The following is a 19,865-nucleotide window of genomic DNA, read 5'->3' on the forward strand; positions in this document are numbered from 1 at the left end:
GGTGTGATGGGAAATAGCTTGCGTGAGTTAGCTCAAGCTAGGGATACCTTTTTGGATTTTACTGAAGTATGTTATTCTGATGCAATGGGTGCTGCTGTTGTATCTCTATCATTGTATGTCGTACGTGCTAGGAATGAATATGAATACCAAAGCAACGATCGAGTTCACGTCCTGGGCCTCGTGTTGACACGTCTTGGACAGTTTAACACCACTCCCCACATGCCTCAACATCCCACACCGGTCTCTTTCCCACATCTGCACTCGCGTTCTTACCTTTATTCCTCCTGACCTCTTCGCACGCACGCACCATATCCTCATCACCGTCCAGCAGTCCGGCTATGACACGCTCGGCCATGCCACAAAGCTTAGCAACCAAGCACTTGTAATGTCCCAGCGTACCAGTCGTCTCGATCAGTACGCGCATCCTTGGCTTCGCGGCTGGAGATGAAGCAGAAGCAGAAGCAGAAGTACCAGTACCAGTACCAGAGGCCGACGCAGGAAGACAATGTCGAAATCCGGCGATCTTACTAACGGGACCACCAGCCTTGTCATCGCTCTTCATCTTCATCGTTGGTGTCGAGTCGTCTTCAGTTTCCTCCTCCTCCCCAAGTACCTTACCCACGCCATACAATCTCTCCATTTTCATCTTCCGCAATCCCTCCATCCTTGTCTGTACAGAGCTTTTCCTCTTCTTCTCCTCGAAAACTACCAACGCGATTTTCAAGCCTATCTCTATCTCTACGTCCTCTTCATCTTCCTCCTCCCCCTCTTCCTCTGCCATGCCCACACGAGGTACAACAACAGGCACCTCAACAATCGGCACACTGACTCTCAGCGGATTACAGTCAGGGTCGTTGGCGTAGTACCGCACGAGGAAAGCGAGGTGTTTTGAGCATTCGTTGAGGAGGGGTTTGGGGATCGAGGGGTGTGTTAGTTGGAGGTTTAGTTCGGAGAAGATGCGTGCGCGGAGGGGGTCGATTGGTGGTGTCATTGTGAGAGTGTGTTAGGGGGTAATGCTGGGGTGGTGGGAAAGAGGATGGGGGATGGAGGGGGTGTTTATAGGAATGATGAGGGTTGAAGGGATGGGTCGTTTGCTGCTTTAAGACATAAGTTACGGGTGTAGTCTTAGAGGTTAGACAAACCGTGTCTTCGTTGTGGGAGACGGATTGGTGCGGGCATGTTTCAAGCTGCGTCGATTGCTAAGTTTGCCACAGAGGTCAGACAAATTGACAATTCTCGTCCAGGTCAAATGAGCAGAATGCTGTAAGTCTTATTGCTAGGAATGTCCTTTATCCATCATCCTCGGGGTACGCAGGAACTTCGATGACAACTCCCTATTATCAGAGTACCAGATGCATATCATCCAGATCAATATCCAATCCTGAACTCAGCTGTGGGATCTGTTTGTAGTTACTCTCGTCCAGGGTCTTCCGGATGAACTTGAGTGTCTGTCTCCCGGTCAGTACAACAACGCTCAAGTCCGCCAAACATGTGTCAAGCACTCACCTCAGCATAAGTCGGAGTCTGATCCTGTTTCATCATCTCCAAGAACGCCCACGTCATAGCCCCCGTCGCCTCCCCTTCAATCCGCGCATCCGCACTCGTCTGATCATCCCTACACCCACTGAACATCGTCACCATCTTCTGCTCACTCCCATACTGCCCCGCAAACTCTCCACTTTCCAACCCCTCCTCCTCCTGCTCTTCCCCAAAATGCTTTAGTCCCTTGAAGAACGTACTCGCACCCGCAAGCAACTCCCTCGCCTCCCCAACTTTGCTATACGAGAAACCACCAGAGATGATGTCGCGCGCCTCATTAGCAAGCGTAAGTCCAGCTTTCAAGTTATCCATCAGACTGATCTGGCCATCGCTATCGGAGCGGTAAACAAACGGTAGCTCAAGCGCACTACCAGAATGACAACAATCCATGATGACAAACAACGTGCAATCCCGCGCCATGTACGTAACAAGATGTTCATGTAAAATGGTACTGGAAATCTGGCCGCGCTGTTCGAAGTCCACCGGCACGATCGATGCATCCATTCCCGTCGTCCTGTTTCCGTCTACATCTGCAATCTGACCGCCATGGCCGGAGTAGTGGAGGAACAAGGTGCATCCAGGTTCCGAGACGAGCCAGTCCATGGCTGCGAGGAGGTTGTGGCCGGTGGGGTAGTAGGGGGAGTCGTAGGGTACTTCTGGTCGGTCGGTGAGGATGACTCGGTCTTTGTGTGAGTTGGTGTAGCCGCGGTAGGAGAGGAATTCTGCCATGTTGTCTACATCGGAATGGCAGCCCTTGAGTTCGTGGCTGCTGCCGACATAGTTGATGCCGATGAGGAGGGACTTCTTGCGGCGGTAGGACATGTTAGAGTTAGATAGAAGAACGGAGTAGGTATGCGATTGTGGTGTTGGAAGAAGGATTCTAGGTAGTTGTGGCTGAGGTCTGTAGCGTGGTTGTCAAGTGTTGGTAGTGGTGGGGTAGTGAATGATGTGGCTGATCACTGCCCAATCAATTCTAGTGGGAAGACGCGTCGCGCCCCGCCCACGTGCATGCGCGACTGTATACTGCAAACAGCAATACGACATATAGCAAAGCTGCGAGGATCTTGGTGGCTGGGTTTGCGACCAGTCTAGGGCATTGCTAGCAGAAAGTGATGATGACGTCACTCGGTCGTGCGCGCATCTTACAACTGCATGTGTCACATATATCACAAAGAGTCACGGCATGCCGCCACTACAGTGCCATGAATCGAGATATTAGTCCACCTCCCTCGAAACGACGCAAGGTTGCGACAAACACAGCGGCGTCTCCCGGGCAAACAGCGCCTTCAAGCACGCCCGCATCTCCAACGCCCCTTCCACCCCTCGACTCAAACACATTGCGCATCTTCTCTTGGAATATCGATGGCATTGCTCCGTTCCTACAAAAGCCAATCACAGACTTCTTCGAATCTTCCAAGTCCAGGACGGCGCTTCGGGAAGACACGAAGAACACCCGCCCAACAGCCTCCCTGAGAGGTTTCCTACACAAACACCAATGGCCGTCCATCCTGTTCCTCCAAGAAGTGAAGATCGCCCACACAGACGAAAAGACCCAAGACGCAGTCAAAAAAGCAGTAAAATCACCCTTACCAGAAGAAGAAGGAACTCCCCATAATAAGCGCCCACTATACCACGTCCACTTCACCCTCCCCACCGACCTCCACAACGCCCGCGGCCCCAAACGCAGCGGCAAAATCTACGGCATATGCAGCCTCATCCGGCGCGACCTCTACATCCCCTACAAAATCGCCCTCCGCACCGTAGACTGGGACGCCGAAGGCCGCATCTCCGTCGTAGAACTCCGATCCAAAACCAGCGCCGCCAAACTCGCCGTCTTCAACATCTACGCCGTCAACGGAACGGAAAACGCGTATCGAGATCCGCAGACCGGTGCGTTTAAGGGAACGAGACATGATCGGAAACGCGCGTTTCATAAGCTTTTAGCGAGGGAGTGTAGAGAGTTGGAGGAGCAAGGCTGGGATGTATTACTCGCAGGCGATATGAACGTCGCGCCTGACGAGCGAGACGGGTATCCCAAACTACGCATCTTCCCGCAAGCGCATGTAGTTAACCGCGCGGATTTCCACGATAAGCTGCTGGGAGGGGGTGGGAAGGCGAAGGAACCGTTTGATGGGGTGGATGTGTGGAGGGAGATGTTTCCGCATGAGAGGCGGTATACGTATCATTCTAGAGGCAGGAAATGGGGCAGTAGCTGTGATAGGGTGGATTATTTTATTGCGGGGAGGAAGATGTGGGAGAAGGGGTGGGTTAGGGCGGCTGGGATTATGGATAGTGAGGAGGAAATGGGGACGAGTGATCATGTGCCTATTTGGGTGGATGTTGAGATGAAGGAGGGGGGTGGAGACCAAATGGCGTCAAAAGAGCAGGAGAAGGATGCCGTAACAATATCATCTTCCTGAGTTACAGGCTTCTCCCACCTCCACATCGACATCCAGACGTACCCACAACTCGCATCCTCTTACTCCGCCTCCCCAGCATCCGCCACAAAAAACGGACTCGTTCCCATCCCATTAAACGCATTAACCTCCCACAACTCCGTCGTCCCCCGCAGCACCTCATACCGATTATAGTCCCCACACCCACTCTCCCTATTAACACACTCCGTCGTAATCCGACCCGCAATGCGCTCACCAACCTCCTGCCCCTCGAACCACGCACCGTGCAAGAAACCAAAGTACTCCGCACTCATCGCCTCGCCCGCAAAATACAACCTGCCCACATTCGCGCGAAGGTTCTGGTGCATTTCGAGTGTCGTGCCAGCAGGCCAGTTGGAGTAGGAACCGTAAGACCAGGGTGTTTGGGACCAGCGCGGGTAGGTAAACGCGATGGGTTCAGGAACCGTGATGTTGGGAAACATTTTGCGGAGAACGGCCATGCCCTCCGCTTTCGTAGTCTCATCTTCCTGCGCTTCCACGCGGTACGACTGTTCGTCTACAAGCGTGGCGAAGAGGATATTGGAACCGGGTAAATACCCTTCTGTGGATAGACTCTGCCAGACGGTGTAGTACCCACGTGTAGTGGGATCCGCATAAAGGAAGAATTGCTTGTCGGTTGGCCAGAAGGTTTCGTTGAATTGGAAGAAGAGCTTTGTGTAGGTTCCGAAGGAGAAGGTGGCGATGGCGGATTGCTTCCAGTCGGGGAGGGTGGGCGAGAAGGTTATGGCGTCGTTTTGGAGGACGCCGAGGGAGACGGTGGAGATGGCGTAGTCGGCTTCGATGCAGGAGTTGTCTGAAGTGAGGATGTGGACGCCGGTGTCGGAGTAGGTTATATTTGTTACGATGGTGTTGAGGAAGAGGCGGGGGTCGGCGGGTTTGAGGAATCTCGAGGCTTGGTGCTTGAGCCAGGTGTTGAAGCCGCGCTGGTCGGTGCAGACTGGGAAGTAATTCAGTCAGTGCTACGATCATGCTCATATGCGGGGGTACGTACAGTTGCTGACCTCGGAGAAGCCATAGTAGGTCAGATTGTATCCCGTAATGCCATAGACGAAGCTTGATTCCTCAGGTGTCTGAAAAGCTTGCGTATTAGCATGTCTCACAAATAATCGTCCAATGTAGCTTACCTGAGCGGTTTCCCAATCCCAGAGATAGTACTCCACCGCCTTGCGCGCCGGATCGCCCTTTGGTCTCCACCCGCTTTGCCAAAGACCTGCACGGAAGCTCCTGTCTTGTAAGTTTTCAGAGAGCAATGTTCCAGCGCTTTGTTCGAAGACACTCCAGTACTCTTCAAATTCGTCCAGTAGATCCGTAAAGTCGACAGCGCCCGTCTCATTGTAGGTTACGACGGAGAAAGAGTCGGAATTTGGGCTCGAGAGGTTGACTTGTTTTGAGAAAGTCCAGACAGGGTTTTCTGGACCGTCTACTGTGTTTTCACCTAGACCAGAGATCCAGTTGGCACCGAGCTCGACTGTGTAAGGGTCTCCATTGGTGTCGAAACCGAACTTTGTGTTTCGCATGCGGCCACCGATGTGATCTTGGTACTCGAGAATCAGGAAGTCGGTAACTGATTGATTGGCAAGCGCTTGCTACGATCCATTAGCAGCTGGCTTAGATGTAATCGTTGAGCCTCCGAAGTGTATTGAATCAGAATAATTTTGCCTTGTTCTGTTCATCTTGACACGAGTCTCATTGTAGACTTACAGCTGCTGTGATACCGGCAACTCCGCCACCTCTATAGACCCTTAGTCAATTCTGATCTGTGTAATTGAAGATCAAACTTACATGATCGCGACAGTAGTCTTCCTACATGTGCTGTTGTTGGCCCGTCCTTGGATTGCCGGCGCAGCGAATGTCAGTGGTACGAGACCAGTGGTCAACAACAACGTATCCGCCAACCTCATGATGAATACACCTGGAGAGATAGTTGTGAAGAATGCAAGGCTTGCTGCAGTCTGCTGCACATTGACGGATACTTAAAGCTTGACCTAGGAATGCATGCTTGGATGCATATCTAAAGTATCATCCACTTTAGTTTCGCCTACGTTCCTTCCCCCGCATTAGTCCCACGGCAATGGCCGGGGATGGCGGTAGTAATCGAGGTACAGTAATAGCGGTTAGTCGCATCTTACCTATCACAGATAAGCATGGGTTCATGGGTTCGTGACCCGGTGTTCATGTGTCGCAACGCAGATCTTAGACCTGCCTAATATGGGCATAACCTCATGAAAACCTGGAAGTAGGATAGTAGTAGAACGACTGCTAAGTGCAGAGACGGACAGAACGGATATGCAGCTTAGAGGAAGGAGCATGGTGTGGAAGATGGCACAGGGCCGATGTAGACCGGGGGTTACTGGCGGGCGCCGAAGATGATAAGAGCGCCGCGTGTACTTGCCGCATGCGCAAGGTGACGTCGCTCTAGATGGCGTGTGCTCGTCTATGACCGTAGTGCTCTTGCCGTCATTTTCGTTCGAGGCTGTTGTTGAGTCCGAGATGATGCTGTCATAGGAAGTGTCGCGTCGATGCTAGCTGGGCGAGGCTGACCCGCAGGAACACCGCGTGAACCCAAGGAAGCTATGACCACAGAGGTCTACTCCCACACCTCCACAACCATCGCGTGATTTCGACGCGTCCACGGGTATGCGCGCGACAAGTCGAGTCTAACCGAAAATTATTGAAGAGTCTGAACGCATCCCATTACGCGAGTAGTCCAAGACACGGGAAAGGCGCAAGGTTTTCGGGACGGCACGATAGCGGGGTTTTCGGTCATGTCATCTTTCGCTCGTCGCCTTTTGCTTCCAATGTCACTCCCATTTCTCGCAGCTTCCATTGACACTCAATCTCTCTCCTGATCATTCCTTCACATCCCTACTATCGCGTCATTGTCTTTTCAAAAGTACGGCAACATAGCCAGGATGCAGCCGAGTAGCAGAAAGCCCGATCAAGGTAACGTCAGATAGCAGAACGCATGAGACCGGTGTTCGCTCGCCAGCGTCTTTGCTGGTAGCGATCTGAGAGATACGGTCTGAACTTGATCAGGTTAAAGCCTGCGAAAGGACTCATGCTTTGCTCCCTCGCCGCGAGGCTGCTACTAATGGCTTTAGGTCGCCGTAATGGACGTCATCACGAACCCGCCCGATGGAAAGAAGTCGATATTTTTCCCGAACGCGAGAACCGAAACCGGACTACCTGTCAGCGCACATGATACCGAGACTGGAGGAGCGGGACACCAGAACAGATGGCAGGAGATGTGGAAGGCGTTCGAGAGGCAGCTCGTCGCATACAACCTCGAGGCCCGCGGCATTGAGCGTGTCGAGCCGGAGGAGCGACAGGACTTGCGCCTGCTTGGATACTCTCAGGTGGCCATCATGTGGTTCAGCGTCAACCTCGCGGCGAACAACATTACCCTGGGCATGCTCGGTCCGGCTGTCTTCGCACTCGGTTTTCTCGATGCCTGCATGCTGGCCGTCTTCGGCGCATTTGTCGGCTGCCTTGTCGTCGCATACATCGCAACTTTTGGCCCGAAGAGCGGCAATCGGACTATGATCTTCTCGCGATACGTCACGGGCTGGTGGCCGTCCAAGGTCGTCGTCCTGCTCAATATCATCGTCTTACTCGGCTACGGGATGATCGACTGCGTAGTCGCTGGGCAGATCCTCTCGGCTGTTTCGGGCAACTCAATGTCCGTCGTAGTCGGCATCATCATTGTAGCCATCATTGCGTGGGCCGTCACCACCTTTGGCTACCAGATCTTTCACTACTACGAGCGCTGGGCCTGGCTACCGCAGCTTATTGTTCTCTGCATACTAGCTGGCGTCGCCGGTCCGCAGTCCAACATCTCCTCCGAGTCCCATGGCGACGAAGACCCAGACACCATAATCGGAAATCGCATCAGCTTCTTCGGTCTGACACTCGCTGCGGCCATCACCTATGGTGGCGGTGCAGCAGACTACTTCGTCTACTATCCCGAACATGCATCATCGTTCAAGATTTTCGGCATGACCATGCTCGGTTTGATGTGCAGCTTCACGTTCGCCTTCGTCTTGGGCATCGGTCTGGCATGCGGTATGTTGATCAACACGGACTGGGAAGCGGCATATGGGGTATCCCAAGGCGCCCTGATAGTCGAAGCATACAAACCGCTAGGCGCTTTCGGCTCATTCTGCGGCGTGGTAGTAGCTTTGGGTCTCGTCGCCAACCTCATCGTCCCTACCTACTCTTCCGGCATTGACGCCCAGATCCTAGGCCGCTACGCAAGTGTCGTGCCGCGAGTCATCTGGAACACTGTTGGCGTAGTCATCTACACAGTCTGTGCCTTAGCAGGTCGTGCTCATCTCGCCGAGATCTTCACCAACTTCCTCGCTCTCATGGGTTACTGGGTCTCTGTCTGGATCGCCATTACGCTTGAAGAGCATTTGATCTTCCGACGCAAGACTGGCTTCAACTGGCAAGTCTGGAACCAGAAGAAGAAGCTGCCGCTGGGTATTGCCGCCTTCACGTCATTCGTGATTGGCTGGATTGGTGCCATCATGTGTATGGCCCAGGTTTGGTACATTGGACCGATCGCTAAGCAGGTTGGGACTTATGGAGCTGATGTATGTGCACGTGAGGAGGCAAATATGTGCAAAGCTAATGTGAACAGATGGGCAACTTTGTTGGATTCGCATGGGCTGCAGTCGTCTATCCGCCTCTCAGAGTCTGGGAACTTAAGCGTTTCGGCCGATGATCAAGTCCTTTCCACCCGTTTCTCCTCTTTCTTTCATCATTGAACGTGCGTCGAGATAAGGTCAAGTATAATGCAGAAGTTGATTTGAAAAGAGATGGCCTGGGAGCATTGTGGGTGTGCGCATTGGCGAGGAGATGTTTTTTTTTGCGTGCGGTGTGCGCCTCGAGACTATATGAATGTGAGACATCTTCAAGCACTGTCACTTGTCGTTGTCCAGTGGGCATTTACCGACCATTTCAATGCAAAATTAGGATGATGTCATCGCCTCTTGCGCGCTTTCAAACCAGAAAGAGCACACCAGACACACATATCTTCTTCTTGGTTCCACACACGGAGCTCTGGCACAAAGGTATCGGCTTCCCTTTTCGCCCGTGACATTTGTAGCATGACAACAGCGTCTGACTTGGTTGTAACTCTGGCCGCGGGCATACATCCACGTTGGTATCAAAGGTTTTCCATTTCATATTGTCGTCGTAAGAATCCTTAGTCACTTCATGTAGGGATCTTCAGTCACCTCGCATGTTCTTCTGTAGTTTCCGTTTTTCGAGCTCAGTCACCCATCTTGCGCACGGGCCTGGCAACGTGTTGTTGTTGTCTAAGTCACGGTGACTGCCTGTTGCGCTCGTCTCTGGCTTGGCGTTGTTGTGACTGCTGTCTCTCACCTCACCTCCCCACAATCAAAACAAAATCCCCCACAACAACGGACAGCTCTTCTGTCTTTTCCCATCCTTTCTCATTCCCAATCATCACCACCGACCACTGGCAACATGTCAGGCAACCTCATCGACCTCAGTGACGAGGGCACCTCCTCTCAGAACACCACTGGCATCAACGGCATTCACCGTACCAACGGTCTCGTCGGCCGCATGTCGCTCTCGGAGAACCGTGCAAGGTCGCCTCCCCGCAACCACTTCGCAGGTCTCGATATCCTCATGAGACAGAGGCAGTCTTCTACACCAATCCCGTCACCAGCTCCGCGACCAGTGTCGCTGCCAACTGTGGCCAGTGGTGAGTGACCAGATCCATATCCACATTACTGCATGACTGACTGACCACATCTAGTCCCTCGCTTTGCTACACGTCTTTCTTCAAGTTCGGAGATGTTCTCCCCGCTGGCGCAGCCGTACAGGACCCCAGAGTCTGTGGCGTCTTTCCTACAAGAGCAGCAAGAGCCCTTGACCTCCGCCCTTAGGTCTGATCAGCCGATCCCCGAGTACATCCCTGAAAACAGGATGGAGTTCAGGAGCATGATTGATACTATCAATGACTACAACAAGGCCACCGATAGCGAGTCCGATCATCGTTCTGATCACAGCTCCTGGTCGCCACCCGTCCCTGTCCCTCACATCGAGTTATCCGTGCCTGCTGCATCTGATACACCCCCGACTCCAGCAGACTCCGTTGTGGATGCCGTTCATGATTTCGGATCCGACCAACCAACGATGGTGTGGATGACTGAGCAGGAGCAGGTGACCGTGCTAGAGGACAGGTTGGCAGCCGCTCAGGAAACTCTCGCCAGGCTGGAGCGCGAGAACGCTGAGGCCGATAGGAAGCTAGGACTTCTCGGATACCAGCTCGAGTCCACCGAGAACCAGAATGCCGCAATGTCTCGCGCTATGTCTGAGAAGGACGCCATGATCAAGAAGCAGGATCTCGGAATGAAGAAGCAGGGCGCTGATATCAAGGCAAAGGACGCTCAGCTGGTAAGGAAAGGAGTTGAGACTGCGAGACATGTTGCTGAGATCAAAAAGCAACGTCAACAGCTAGGTGCCCGCAATGCGTTGATCAACAAGGCAAACCCCGGAAGTAAGTTCGAACATCATACTGTACCAAAGGGGCCTAAGCTAACTCATGCCAGATGACAAGGTCGGTGTGCATGGCGCCAGGATGGCTGCTAAGGATGCTGAGTTAGCCACTATGAACACCAAGTTGGCCGCTAGGAATGCCGAGTTGGCAGCGCTCAAGCAGATCGCCAAGGAGCAAAAGGCCCTCCTCATCAAGGAGCAGCAGGAGGCTGTCGACCATCAGCGGATCATCGACCATCACCGCACACAAAACCAGGCCTTTGCTGACGCTGCAACTGCACGCGAGCAGACCATAGCTGATCTGCGACAAGAGCTTGTCGTCCGGAAGTTCGAGCTGACGGACGCCCAAGAGCAACGTGGAAACCGCGGCGCCATCGAGGACATCAAGGGCAAGCTTCGTGAAATGACCACTCTTTCCGATCGCCAGCGAGCCCAGCTCAAGGACGCCAAGGAAGAACTCAAGTTCAAGGATGCCCGCATCATGGACCTCAGCAACAACGGCGAGCGTCTCCGTGGTGCCATTCATGTCGTCCCGCCGCGCAATGTCAAGCTCCCTGAGACCGTCGTATCATGCACGGAGTGTTACGCCATGGACCGGCGATGCGACAGCGGTACCAAGTGTCGCCCCTGCATGGAGAACAACACTGAGTGCCTGCGCTTCATGTGCTCATTGAAGTACAAGAACGGCAACTGCCCTCTGGTCCCCTGCCCTCTCACCCACGACGGCCAGGGTTACCTCATGTTGCCGCGACCTCGTCCTGAATGGTGAAAAGCTCAACACGGTGAGCTAGGAAACGATTAGCGGACTCTCATGAGCTTTGGTGCATATTTCTCTGGCGTCGGCGTCGGAGTTGGCATCTGTGTGTTTGAGCAATCCTATGGGCAGCCAAGTGCAGGCAGTTTTCTGCCCGAATAGCACGATTAGGTAGAGCCTCAATAAGGAAAAAGTCTTCAAGATGAAGCATTCATGAACTTCTATTCGAATTTGACCGTGATGACTAGGTTGTACATCGTGCTGTTGTGACGTCATTTGCTCGCCTTGCTAATGCTAGCACGTCGGGGCGGAAGGCAAGCGCGAAGGATGCCGCTCGTACATGATCACCATGCGCATCTCGGGCTGAGAATCCTCCTTCAAATATAACGACGAGCTATTCAGAGTGCTGATCAGAGGCGTGCCGTGCAGTCCGCCTCGTGCCGGGGTCTGCGTTGTGGCGCGTCGCAGACATCTGAAACCGAGTGCGGCGCGGCACCGGGCGTCTTCACAGTCAGCATGGCATCGCGGCTGCTGCCTTCCTGGTTGTGCCTGCCGTCTGCGGGTCTTTTACTTTGATCCCATCTCTTCCTTTACTGCCTCTCTCTAAACAATTCACAACAGCACGCAATCATGGAAGAGATGGCAATGAAGACGGGTTCGAGCGGGCGTGAAGTACGGGTGGTTAGTATTATTGCCGTACATGTTCGCTTTATCAATTCTAATGAGCATATAGGCTTCCGAAGAGGAACCAGGTACCTTCCTTCGACAGCGTCCACTGTGGAGAGTACCGCAACTAGGGCTGCTCGTATTCGCGATAGTATTGCTGTATTGGCATGCGTGCCCTCCCAGCCACACGTTGACTTCAGACCGATCTCTACACGACACCAAACCGGCCATCATCAACTACGCCAGATGTGAATCGATCGTTTCTTCTGAAGCGCGCACATTCGGCTTCAACATCTCGAACAGCGACGGAGCTGAAACCCATTGGCGTCTATTCGACTCATCCAATTCCACAATTGGCGATCGTCTCTCTGGTATAATTCACGTCCAGAGAGGCGACGTGGACCAGAGCTCAGACATTGAAGTCAGACTCGAAATAAACTCCAGCTCAACGACAGACTACCAGAATGTCATCTACAACCAATCTGCAACGAGCCTCAGTTTAGATTACCTTCCCTCCGACGATGACGATGACATTTGCACAGAGATCAAAGTCATGATATACTTCCGTCCGGAATCACCAGTGCGTCTATTGGATGTGCTCGAGATCAGGTCCGAGACATTCGATCTATGGGTTCACGACTGGGCCTGGCAGATCAACAACCTCATCACACATACTTCGCACGGCGAGTACACATACGAAGGCGGCAAAGGCCCGGACCCATTGCACCCACACAACATCGATTCCAGCTCAACAACAGGAGTCATATGGGGATGGTATGGCTGCGAAGGTAAATTAAAGATACATAGCAAAAGCGGGCAGATCGATCTCATGTTGGTACCGCGGTATACATTCATTGGAAAACCGATGCGACCTGAAGAAATCGTGGTGTATACAGTCAGCGGAGACATTAACGTCGCTGCGCTCTGGGAATATTGGCCACAGCAGCCTTTTACACATTACACGGAAATTCACTCGGCTTACGGCAATGTAGTCGCGGAGACACCACATGGCTCGTACACTACTCTCGCGAGTATCGAAGGCAACGTAAACGCGTATCTACGACCATTTGCTGCCGTGAGTCCGGACGATGAAAGCACGATCAAAACGACTACATTGTATGGCAACACGGTTTTACATCTGGATAATGCAAACCGAGAGCTCTTGGACGAGCTGTACGATCCCCTTGTCAGTACGAAGAGTGATCACTACGTCGGCACTGGTGATTTGTATTTGCGGTACCCGTTCAGTTGGTTCGGGAAAATGAAAGCGTATGGGAAAAAGGGCTCGATCAAGCTTGGGGGAAGTGCCCTAGATGAGGTGGAGGAAGGTGATAGATTCGTTAAGGCTGTCAGAGGGAGAGGCGCAGGTAGTCGCATGGAAGCGGTTGTTCATATGAGGGGGATGATGGATGTCACACTGGGTATTTGGGACACAGATGAGTGAGTAATATATTTGGTCGTTATACTGTTATCATTGCGAGTGCGCATGACCTTCTATCGATACATCATTCATGTGTTATTGCTGTCGCTCAACGAGGCATGGGTGATTCCAACACACTGCTATACATGTTTCGCAAGGCCAAACAACAACGCGCCATGAAACCTCGCTGAGCTCTGGGCGTCCAGCCCGATCGCCAGAACTGACATGAAGGTTTCGCATTGGGGTCAGGCCTACTGAGTAGATATTTTCGTGCGCCTCCACAGCCTCACGCAGGATCGACTGTCTGCCTCATAACTGAGGTAGTTCTAGTCAATACTGCTACCGCCCCGTCGCTTCTCCGCCTTGCTGCTTACATTCCTGACTACAAAGCGAGGCTTTGTCGACCCCAGGTTTCAAGATGGTTCAACCGAAGCGCCGGGCGTTACTGGCCCCATGCAGCGTAACTGCGCGCACGCTGTTGATGGTGACGTTTGGACGGACATCCATCGTGGCTTCTTGTCATGATGTCGAATTGGATCAGCGGCTCGTCCTCCTGGGAGTTGGTTTGTTTGACAATTCGGAGGGGTTAGGGTCATCACTAGTAGTACTATGACCGAAATATCCTAACCGAGCATTGAAACATTCGTGAGCGACGTCTTTAGACCCCAAAACGTACGCCCAGTTGATGACACAGGTGGCAAGTATACACAACCGACGTGAGTGTGTCTGATGTCAGCTCTGCGCCGCTGAAGCGCTTCGTGAAGACGGGGTTGGGGGTCGAAAGCCTAGTCGGATCGTCTCATACATGCTCACTGCTGACAGCAGGCTCAGAGAAGCGTGCTCATGAACAAATATATAAGAAGATAGTAACGGAAGTGGGGAAGGTAGACACCAGACCAAGTCCATCTCTCGTCTTCTTCTCTCCCCAAGTACCTGACCAGCTAGACTTCGAATAAACAATACACCATGTTCGCGCTTCGACATGCTCTGGCTCTTGGGCCAATACTTCTGGCACAGTCAGTGTCGGGCTATCCCAAGGGTATATCTCTCAACAACATCCTGAACACCAGAGACAATGAGTTCATCTTTTCCGCCATCGGGGATTCTTGGGGAGTACGTAAACTCACTCAATCGCTACACATTGACTAAAACACAACAGAGCGGAGTTCAATGGAACAACGAAACCGCATACGACGGGAACGAAGACGGATGCATGCGCTTCAAGTACGCCTGGTCGACCGTCGTCAACGACAGATACCAGGACTGGGCACCAACCCCCGATCAAGATCCCCAATTCGAGTTCAGAGCCTGTTCCGGCGCCCATTTGGGAAAGAACATCCACGACCAAATGGACAAGTTGACACGACCGAAGATGACCATGCTCGAAGCCGGCGGGAATAATGCCGATTTCTACCCCATGGCCGACAGCTGCCTCTTCCATACCGACCCGAGAGTAGACTATGGGACTCATTACGAAGACGACGATGCTGACCACCCGACGGGATTGTGCAGGAAGGAGATCAAGCTAGTACGAGGAAGAGTCGGAGAGAAACTTCAGCAGGCCGTTATAGATACTATCGATATCTGGAGGGCCCACCCTGCTGTCAGCGGCAACGACGCAACACTCTTCATGCTAGGATATGCGCGCTTCTTCGCCCTTGACGACGCGTGCAACGACTGGGACTTTGGCAGACAGTTCCAATTCCCATGGAATGCACAGAAGCTCAAGAAAGAAATGCGACAGGAGTTTAATGATCTGGTAAATTCTACTCCCATGGCACTTCCATCTCACAGACTAACACATCTTACCCGCTTAGGTCGACGCCGTGAACCTTGCGGTCCGCTCCGCCGTCGAACACTACAACGACCCAAAAATTCGATACATCGACATCAACCCCGCCCTGGAAGGCCACCGTTTCTGCGAAAAAGGCCACAGCTTGAGGGTGCAGCTCGACCCTAACAGCACCGAGGTGCATATCTTTAACAACCCCATCCGGCGGAGTATCACCATCCACGACGGCGACAGCGTTACCACATACGAGCCCAGCGACGACGACCTAGACGCCCCCGGCCCACCCGAGGATATCCTTGAGAAGCTACGCGGACACCCCGAGGGCGAATCCGTGCAACAAGATGAATACACGATAATCACCTTCCGCAACCCCGAGGAACCAAACCTGAGCATGGAGGTGAAGGTTGAGCCGCAGCCTCTAAACGGTGGGAGTGGGAGCGGGAATGCAAATGGAAAAATAGCGCGGACGTTGCATCCGAAACAGGATGGACACAAGGAGATTGGCGATGTGATTGTCGCGGCGCTCAGGAAGAATTATAGACCTGATGAGTCGGCTCCTGAGCCGCCGACGAACCCATCGAAGCCGACACAGCCGCCGCAGCCGGAAACTACGGTGCCTGGGTTTAACTGTCCGACCGGGTGTACTTGTAATTCTGGGGTTCCGCTTTGTTTCTAGGGTGCTGATTCGAGGGGGGTAGGCGTGGTGGTTGAGCAGTCGCAGGCTGATTAGCTTTCGGCGTTGAGATGTGAGGGCGTTTCTTTCGGGATGGTTTCGAGAAACAAGACTGGATCATCGGACGTAGCGTGTCTACATCGCCTTGGTAGTGCTTCTGTCAGCTTCTTGGCCTGATGGACTTCTGAGAATGGACTAGTGTTTGGAATCTCGACCTTCCCTGGAGTTTGGAGTCATAGTTGCCTTGGTATTGGTAATGTTATCGCATACTGTTGCGTGTGCTCGCCCGGAAGTTTTTCTACTCCCGCCATACTTACATATTGCGCTCAAGCTGTCAGAGCTGATATATAAGCGCGAAGGGCGTGACGCTCCCGTGACAGCAAATGCATGCGCGGTAGAAACGGTGTGCTAATCTGTTGACCGGTCGGAGCAGGGATCGATCGGCCCTCATGTCAATGGTCTGGAATCTTGGGAATAACTTACCTGCTGGATTCCTAACCAGTCAAGACGTCAAAGTCGGTTCGCCGTGCATTATATAAGCAGTAACACAGACGAGGCTGCTCGAGGCTTGGTGGTGGTGCTAGAACTCGGCTCCGCGTGCACTGCCATTGGCCCCCAACGACCGTTCACCTTAGGGCGAGGCAGACATGATTGTGATACGAGTCACAAGTCTGGTCCTGAGACCAATCCTAGAGTGTCGCGAAGCTCTCTATTTATGGCTGAGATAAGCCCATGATCCCTGGCATTGTGGTCGATCTGGGCGTTGGTGTTCCCAGAGAAATGGATGTCGGAACCCGCCGTGGCAGAGACGTGTGAGCAATAGGAAGGGCGCGGCATTGAACGTCACGGCAAAAGGTCGATTAGTCAGGAGAGATGATGAGAGAGCTAGAGTCACGAGTGTGCTGAGAATGAGGATGATGATGCAGTTGTTGGTGGGTTTGCAGAGTAGCGGCGGGAATTGGGTGGGCGGCCGTGGCGGCCACGGCCAGGAACCAGCCCAGCGTTGTGGACCTCCAGGGCTGAAGCGGGGCACCATGCGCCATGCGCGAACGGCCAAACATCTCCACGTCCCCAATCCCGTCCCTGATGTCGCAATTTCCTCTTTCTCTCTCCCTCTTCATCACAGATGATTGAAGGCCTTATCATGCACAACACCGCCATGGTGGCGATCCAGAGTAAGCCTCCTGCTCGGCCTACCAGGCCTCCCACGAACGGAAGTTCTAACCGCCCTAGCTAAATTACACGATGCCCATATCCCACGCACAGCCACATCACTACAGCATCGCCCGCGACGCGATCCGCTTGGTTGAAGGTGAAGGATGCATCTATACCCGACTAAAGGCAATGGCTCGCCTGATGCACCTAATTCAGTCTTCCGAGTCGCCGACTCGGTTGACCGAACTGCCTCGCACTTAGACACCGAAACGGGTCACCTCTGAGACACATGCCAGAAAGCTTAACTTGAGCCTCCTCTCAGGCTTCCCTCTGACTAAAACCGGGTCGATCCAATAATTCTTCCTATACAGGCTGTCAAGCGGGTCACGGCTACCAAACTTAGCCCTATATCCGACCCTACACGTTCTGGCCGAGCTTTCAACGTTGCTCTAGCGCGTTCTTCAACGTGGAAACGATCATTCCTACTCGTTAGACGAGCACTAGATGGGTGATGGGGCGAGATCGAAAGAGTAGAGTGCTGCGACAGCCATGACTCCGGCTGTGAGTCGGAGGGAGATCGTTGGAAATGCGCTCATGCTCGTGCTGAGATGAGAGGCCTCATATCATATATAAGAGTCGGGATGGGGCACGGTTAGGGCCATCAACTCAATGAACATGATGGATATCCCCTTCTTGCCAGCTCTTGCTATGACTTCCGTTCAAGCCCAATCTCGTACTATCAGCAACATCGAGCAGTCTTCCATCGCCATTGTACACGCAGTCTCCGTCATAGAGGCACATCATCTTCTACTCGAAGTATACAGAGTTGCCTGGCACTTCCTTCAACAGTCTCATTACTCAAGTCAAATGTCACACCGAGGGCCATACTCAACATCTGGAGAGATGAAGGATGGTGGAAACGACCCAGAACCGCCAGCTGCACCACCGTAAGTCTTCACCCCTTCCATCTCAAACTCAACCATCTTCAGACGACTACCACCAAACCAACACCACCCCCATTAACCATTTCCAACCCAGAATCATCATCCTCGCCCAATCCGGTAAAGCACCTGCGCCCCACTTCCAGGTACCAGACCCTGCCGATCCGCCATTCCAGCCGCACCCACCTACGTCATCCCTGTCGTACGTATGCCCAATCTTACCTAGGTAGTTTGTGCAACCATCTCGTATCTTCTGTCGGTCCAATTCCTAACTCTCTCTCCTTATTTCTAGACCTGCACTTTCACGACAAGAATCTCACCTCACCGACGCGACATCGAGACCTCCAAGTAAACCGGAACCGGAACCTCATCCTGCGCCACCGTAAGTGGATTGAGAAGACAGCCTTGCGCGAATGCGCACACGCGACTTGTTGCTGGACTTGAGCTGACGAGATAACTAGTGTAATCATCCTATCGAACCGAGACAGCGATTCTCCCTCTACCACCTCACCACCACACGCGCAAACCAAACCCACCACTACCTCAACACCTACACCAACCTCCACCAACCCCAACGCTCCCGCCACAACCCCCATAATGGGCTCCAAAGTCAGCAAAGTCAAAGAACGCGCCACAGACGGCAAACTGCAACCCAGCCAAGAGCGCCTCGACAAGGAGCAGATGAAGGAACCGAGCAACTACTATTCACACCGTAGCAAGAGCATGCGGAGGAAAGCGGGGAAAGGCGGTGCGACAAGTGATGTGGGTAGGAGTGCTGGGGGTGCGGGGGGAGGCGCTGGTGGTGTTGCATAGGACGGGGGAAGATGATACACAAGATTTATAGGGAGGAGGTATAGGGCAGATTGAGAATTTGGATACAAGATTGGTGGCGGCATATTGTGTTGGCGTTCAGGATTGTCTTTCTTCGGGTGTAGCATAGCGATGCATGGGCATAAGGATATTCACTTCTCCATCAATACATGAGGTATACTGTGTCTTCTTCGAGCAGCATTTCCCCATTTGCACAAGAATCGGTCCGCCATGACATGGCGATAACTCAGCTAATCTCACCGCATCGGTCCGTTGTCATCGCATTTCGTACAATCTCACCTACGTACAAACACACACACACACACGTTTAGACAACTCATTGCGAATGAACACATTACATTACTGAATTCATCTCACATACTATCATCTTTCCATCCCCTCTAGCACCACTGTCTAGTGCATAGTCGCATTCCCGCCAACGCGATAACTCTCCGGCGGCCCATTATGACTGTACACAACACCACCCAGATCCAGGACAACCTTCTGCAAAATAACATTCGCCTCTACAAGCCACAGCTTGAGAGTATGCTTACCAGGTGCAAGTTCACCGTGGTTAGTCGTGTTCTTCCACGCGCTATCCGCAACCGCAACACCCCATCCAACAGGGAAGTTTGGCTGCGGCTGGTCGATGACAAACTGGCGGCGGGCCTCGGTCTTGTTGTCGATCTGAGCGATGTACGCGAGAGGGACTTTGGGGTTGATGTTGTGGGTGGGTGTGAGGATGAGGGTGACGTTGAGGCCCTTGGCCTTGGTGGTGGGTGTGAAGGTGACGAAGTCGTATTCCAGACTTGGTGCGCTGGAGGAATCGAGGCCTTCGGCTAGGTTGTTGGCGAGCTTGACGCCAGACATGGTACGGCCGTATTTGGGGAGGACCATGTATTCGTTGTCGGAGGAACCAGGGGTGGAGCGCGTGTAGTGCTCTGCTTCGAAAGCGAGTTGGCCCGCGGATTCGACGAAGCCGGCGTTGAAGTCGGAGGGGATGGACGTCTTGTTTACCATGAACATTACTTGTGGGTTTCCACCCTGGGTGCCGAAGTCGGTGGAGCTGGAGAAGTTGAGCTTGCTTTGGGCGCCGAAACCGTCTTCGACTTTGGTCCAGTCTACGTCGAC

General features: G+C 53.0%; 7 protein-coding genes across 7 annotated transcripts; 4 read left to right on the top strand and 3 right to left on the bottom strand.

The window, feature by feature from the left end:
- Positions 1-202: 202 nt before the first annotated feature.
- On the bottom strand, positions 203-991 carry J4E84_005131 (uncharacterized protein; the record flags this gene model as incomplete). Its single annotated transcript, XM_049387729.1, has 1 exon — positions 203-991. One exon carries the CDS (start codon positions 989-991, stop codon positions 203-205), a length of 789 nt encoding a protein of 262 aa, XP_049244707.1.
- Positions 992-1,340: 349 nt separating this feature from the next.
- On the bottom strand, positions 1,341-2,361 carry J4E84_005132 (uncharacterized protein; the record flags this gene model as incomplete). The annotated part of the gene is made up of 2 exons (XM_049387730.1): positions 1,341-1,448; positions 1,507-2,361. The coding sequence occupies 2 exons, from the start codon at positions 2,359-2,361 to the stop codon at positions 1,341-1,343; spliced, it is 963 nt and encodes a 320-aa protein (XP_049244708.1).
- A 1,657-nt stretch (positions 2,362-4,018) lies between these two features.
- J4E84_005133 (uncharacterized protein) lies at positions 4,019-5,896 on the bottom strand (the record flags this gene model as incomplete). Its single annotated transcript, XM_049387731.1, has 5 exons — positions 4,019-4,932; positions 4,987-5,065; positions 5,120-5,581; positions 5,697-5,727; positions 5,778-5,896. The coding sequence occupies 5 exons, from the start codon at positions 5,894-5,896 to the stop codon at positions 4,019-4,021; spliced, it is 1,605 nt and encodes a 534-aa protein (XP_049244709.1).
- A 1,209-nt stretch (positions 5,897-7,105) lies between these two features.
- J4E84_005134 (uncharacterized protein) lies at positions 7,106-8,718 on the top strand (the record flags this gene model as incomplete). The annotated part of the gene is made up of 2 exons (XM_049387732.1): positions 7,106-8,587; positions 8,635-8,718. The coding sequence occupies 2 exons, from the start codon at positions 7,106-7,108 to the stop codon at positions 8,716-8,718; spliced, it is 1,566 nt and encodes a 521-aa protein (XP_049244710.1).
- Positions 8,719-9,485: 767 nt separating this feature from the next.
- J4E84_005135 (uncharacterized protein) lies at positions 9,486-11,292 on the top strand (the record flags this gene model as incomplete). The annotated part of the gene is made up of 3 exons (XM_049387733.1): positions 9,486-9,726; positions 9,781-10,524; positions 10,577-11,292. 3 exons carry the CDS (start codon positions 9,486-9,488, stop codon positions 11,290-11,292), a joined length of 1,701 nt encoding a protein of 566 aa, XP_049244711.1.
- A 615-nt stretch (positions 11,293-11,907) lies between these two features.
- Positions 11,908-13,387, top strand: J4E84_005136 (uncharacterized protein; the record flags this gene model as incomplete). The annotated part of the gene is made up of 2 exons (XM_049387734.1): positions 11,908-11,958; positions 12,011-13,387. The coding sequence occupies 2 exons, from the start codon at positions 11,908-11,910 to the stop codon at positions 13,385-13,387; spliced, it is 1,428 nt and encodes a 475-aa protein (XP_049244712.1).
- Positions 13,388-14,329: 942 nt separating this feature from the next.
- On the top strand, positions 14,330-15,782 carry J4E84_005137 (uncharacterized protein; the record flags this gene model as incomplete). The annotated part of the gene is made up of 4 exons (XM_049387735.1): positions 14,330-14,476; positions 14,523-15,122; positions 15,181-15,580; positions 15,757-15,782. The coding sequence occupies 4 exons, from the start codon at positions 14,330-14,332 to the stop codon at positions 15,780-15,782; spliced, it is 1,173 nt and encodes a 390-aa protein (XP_049244713.1).
- Between the last annotated feature and the right edge of the window lie 4,083 nt (positions 15,783-19,865).

The sequence above is a fragment of the Alternaria hordeiaustralica genome (assembly GCF_023758085.1).
Source record: "Alternaria hordeiaustralica strain BMP 2776 chromosome Unknown scaffold_8, whole genome shotgun sequence".
NCBI lineage: Eukaryota > Fungi > Ascomycota > Dothideomycetes > Pleosporales > Pleosporaceae > Alternaria > Alternaria hordeiaustralica.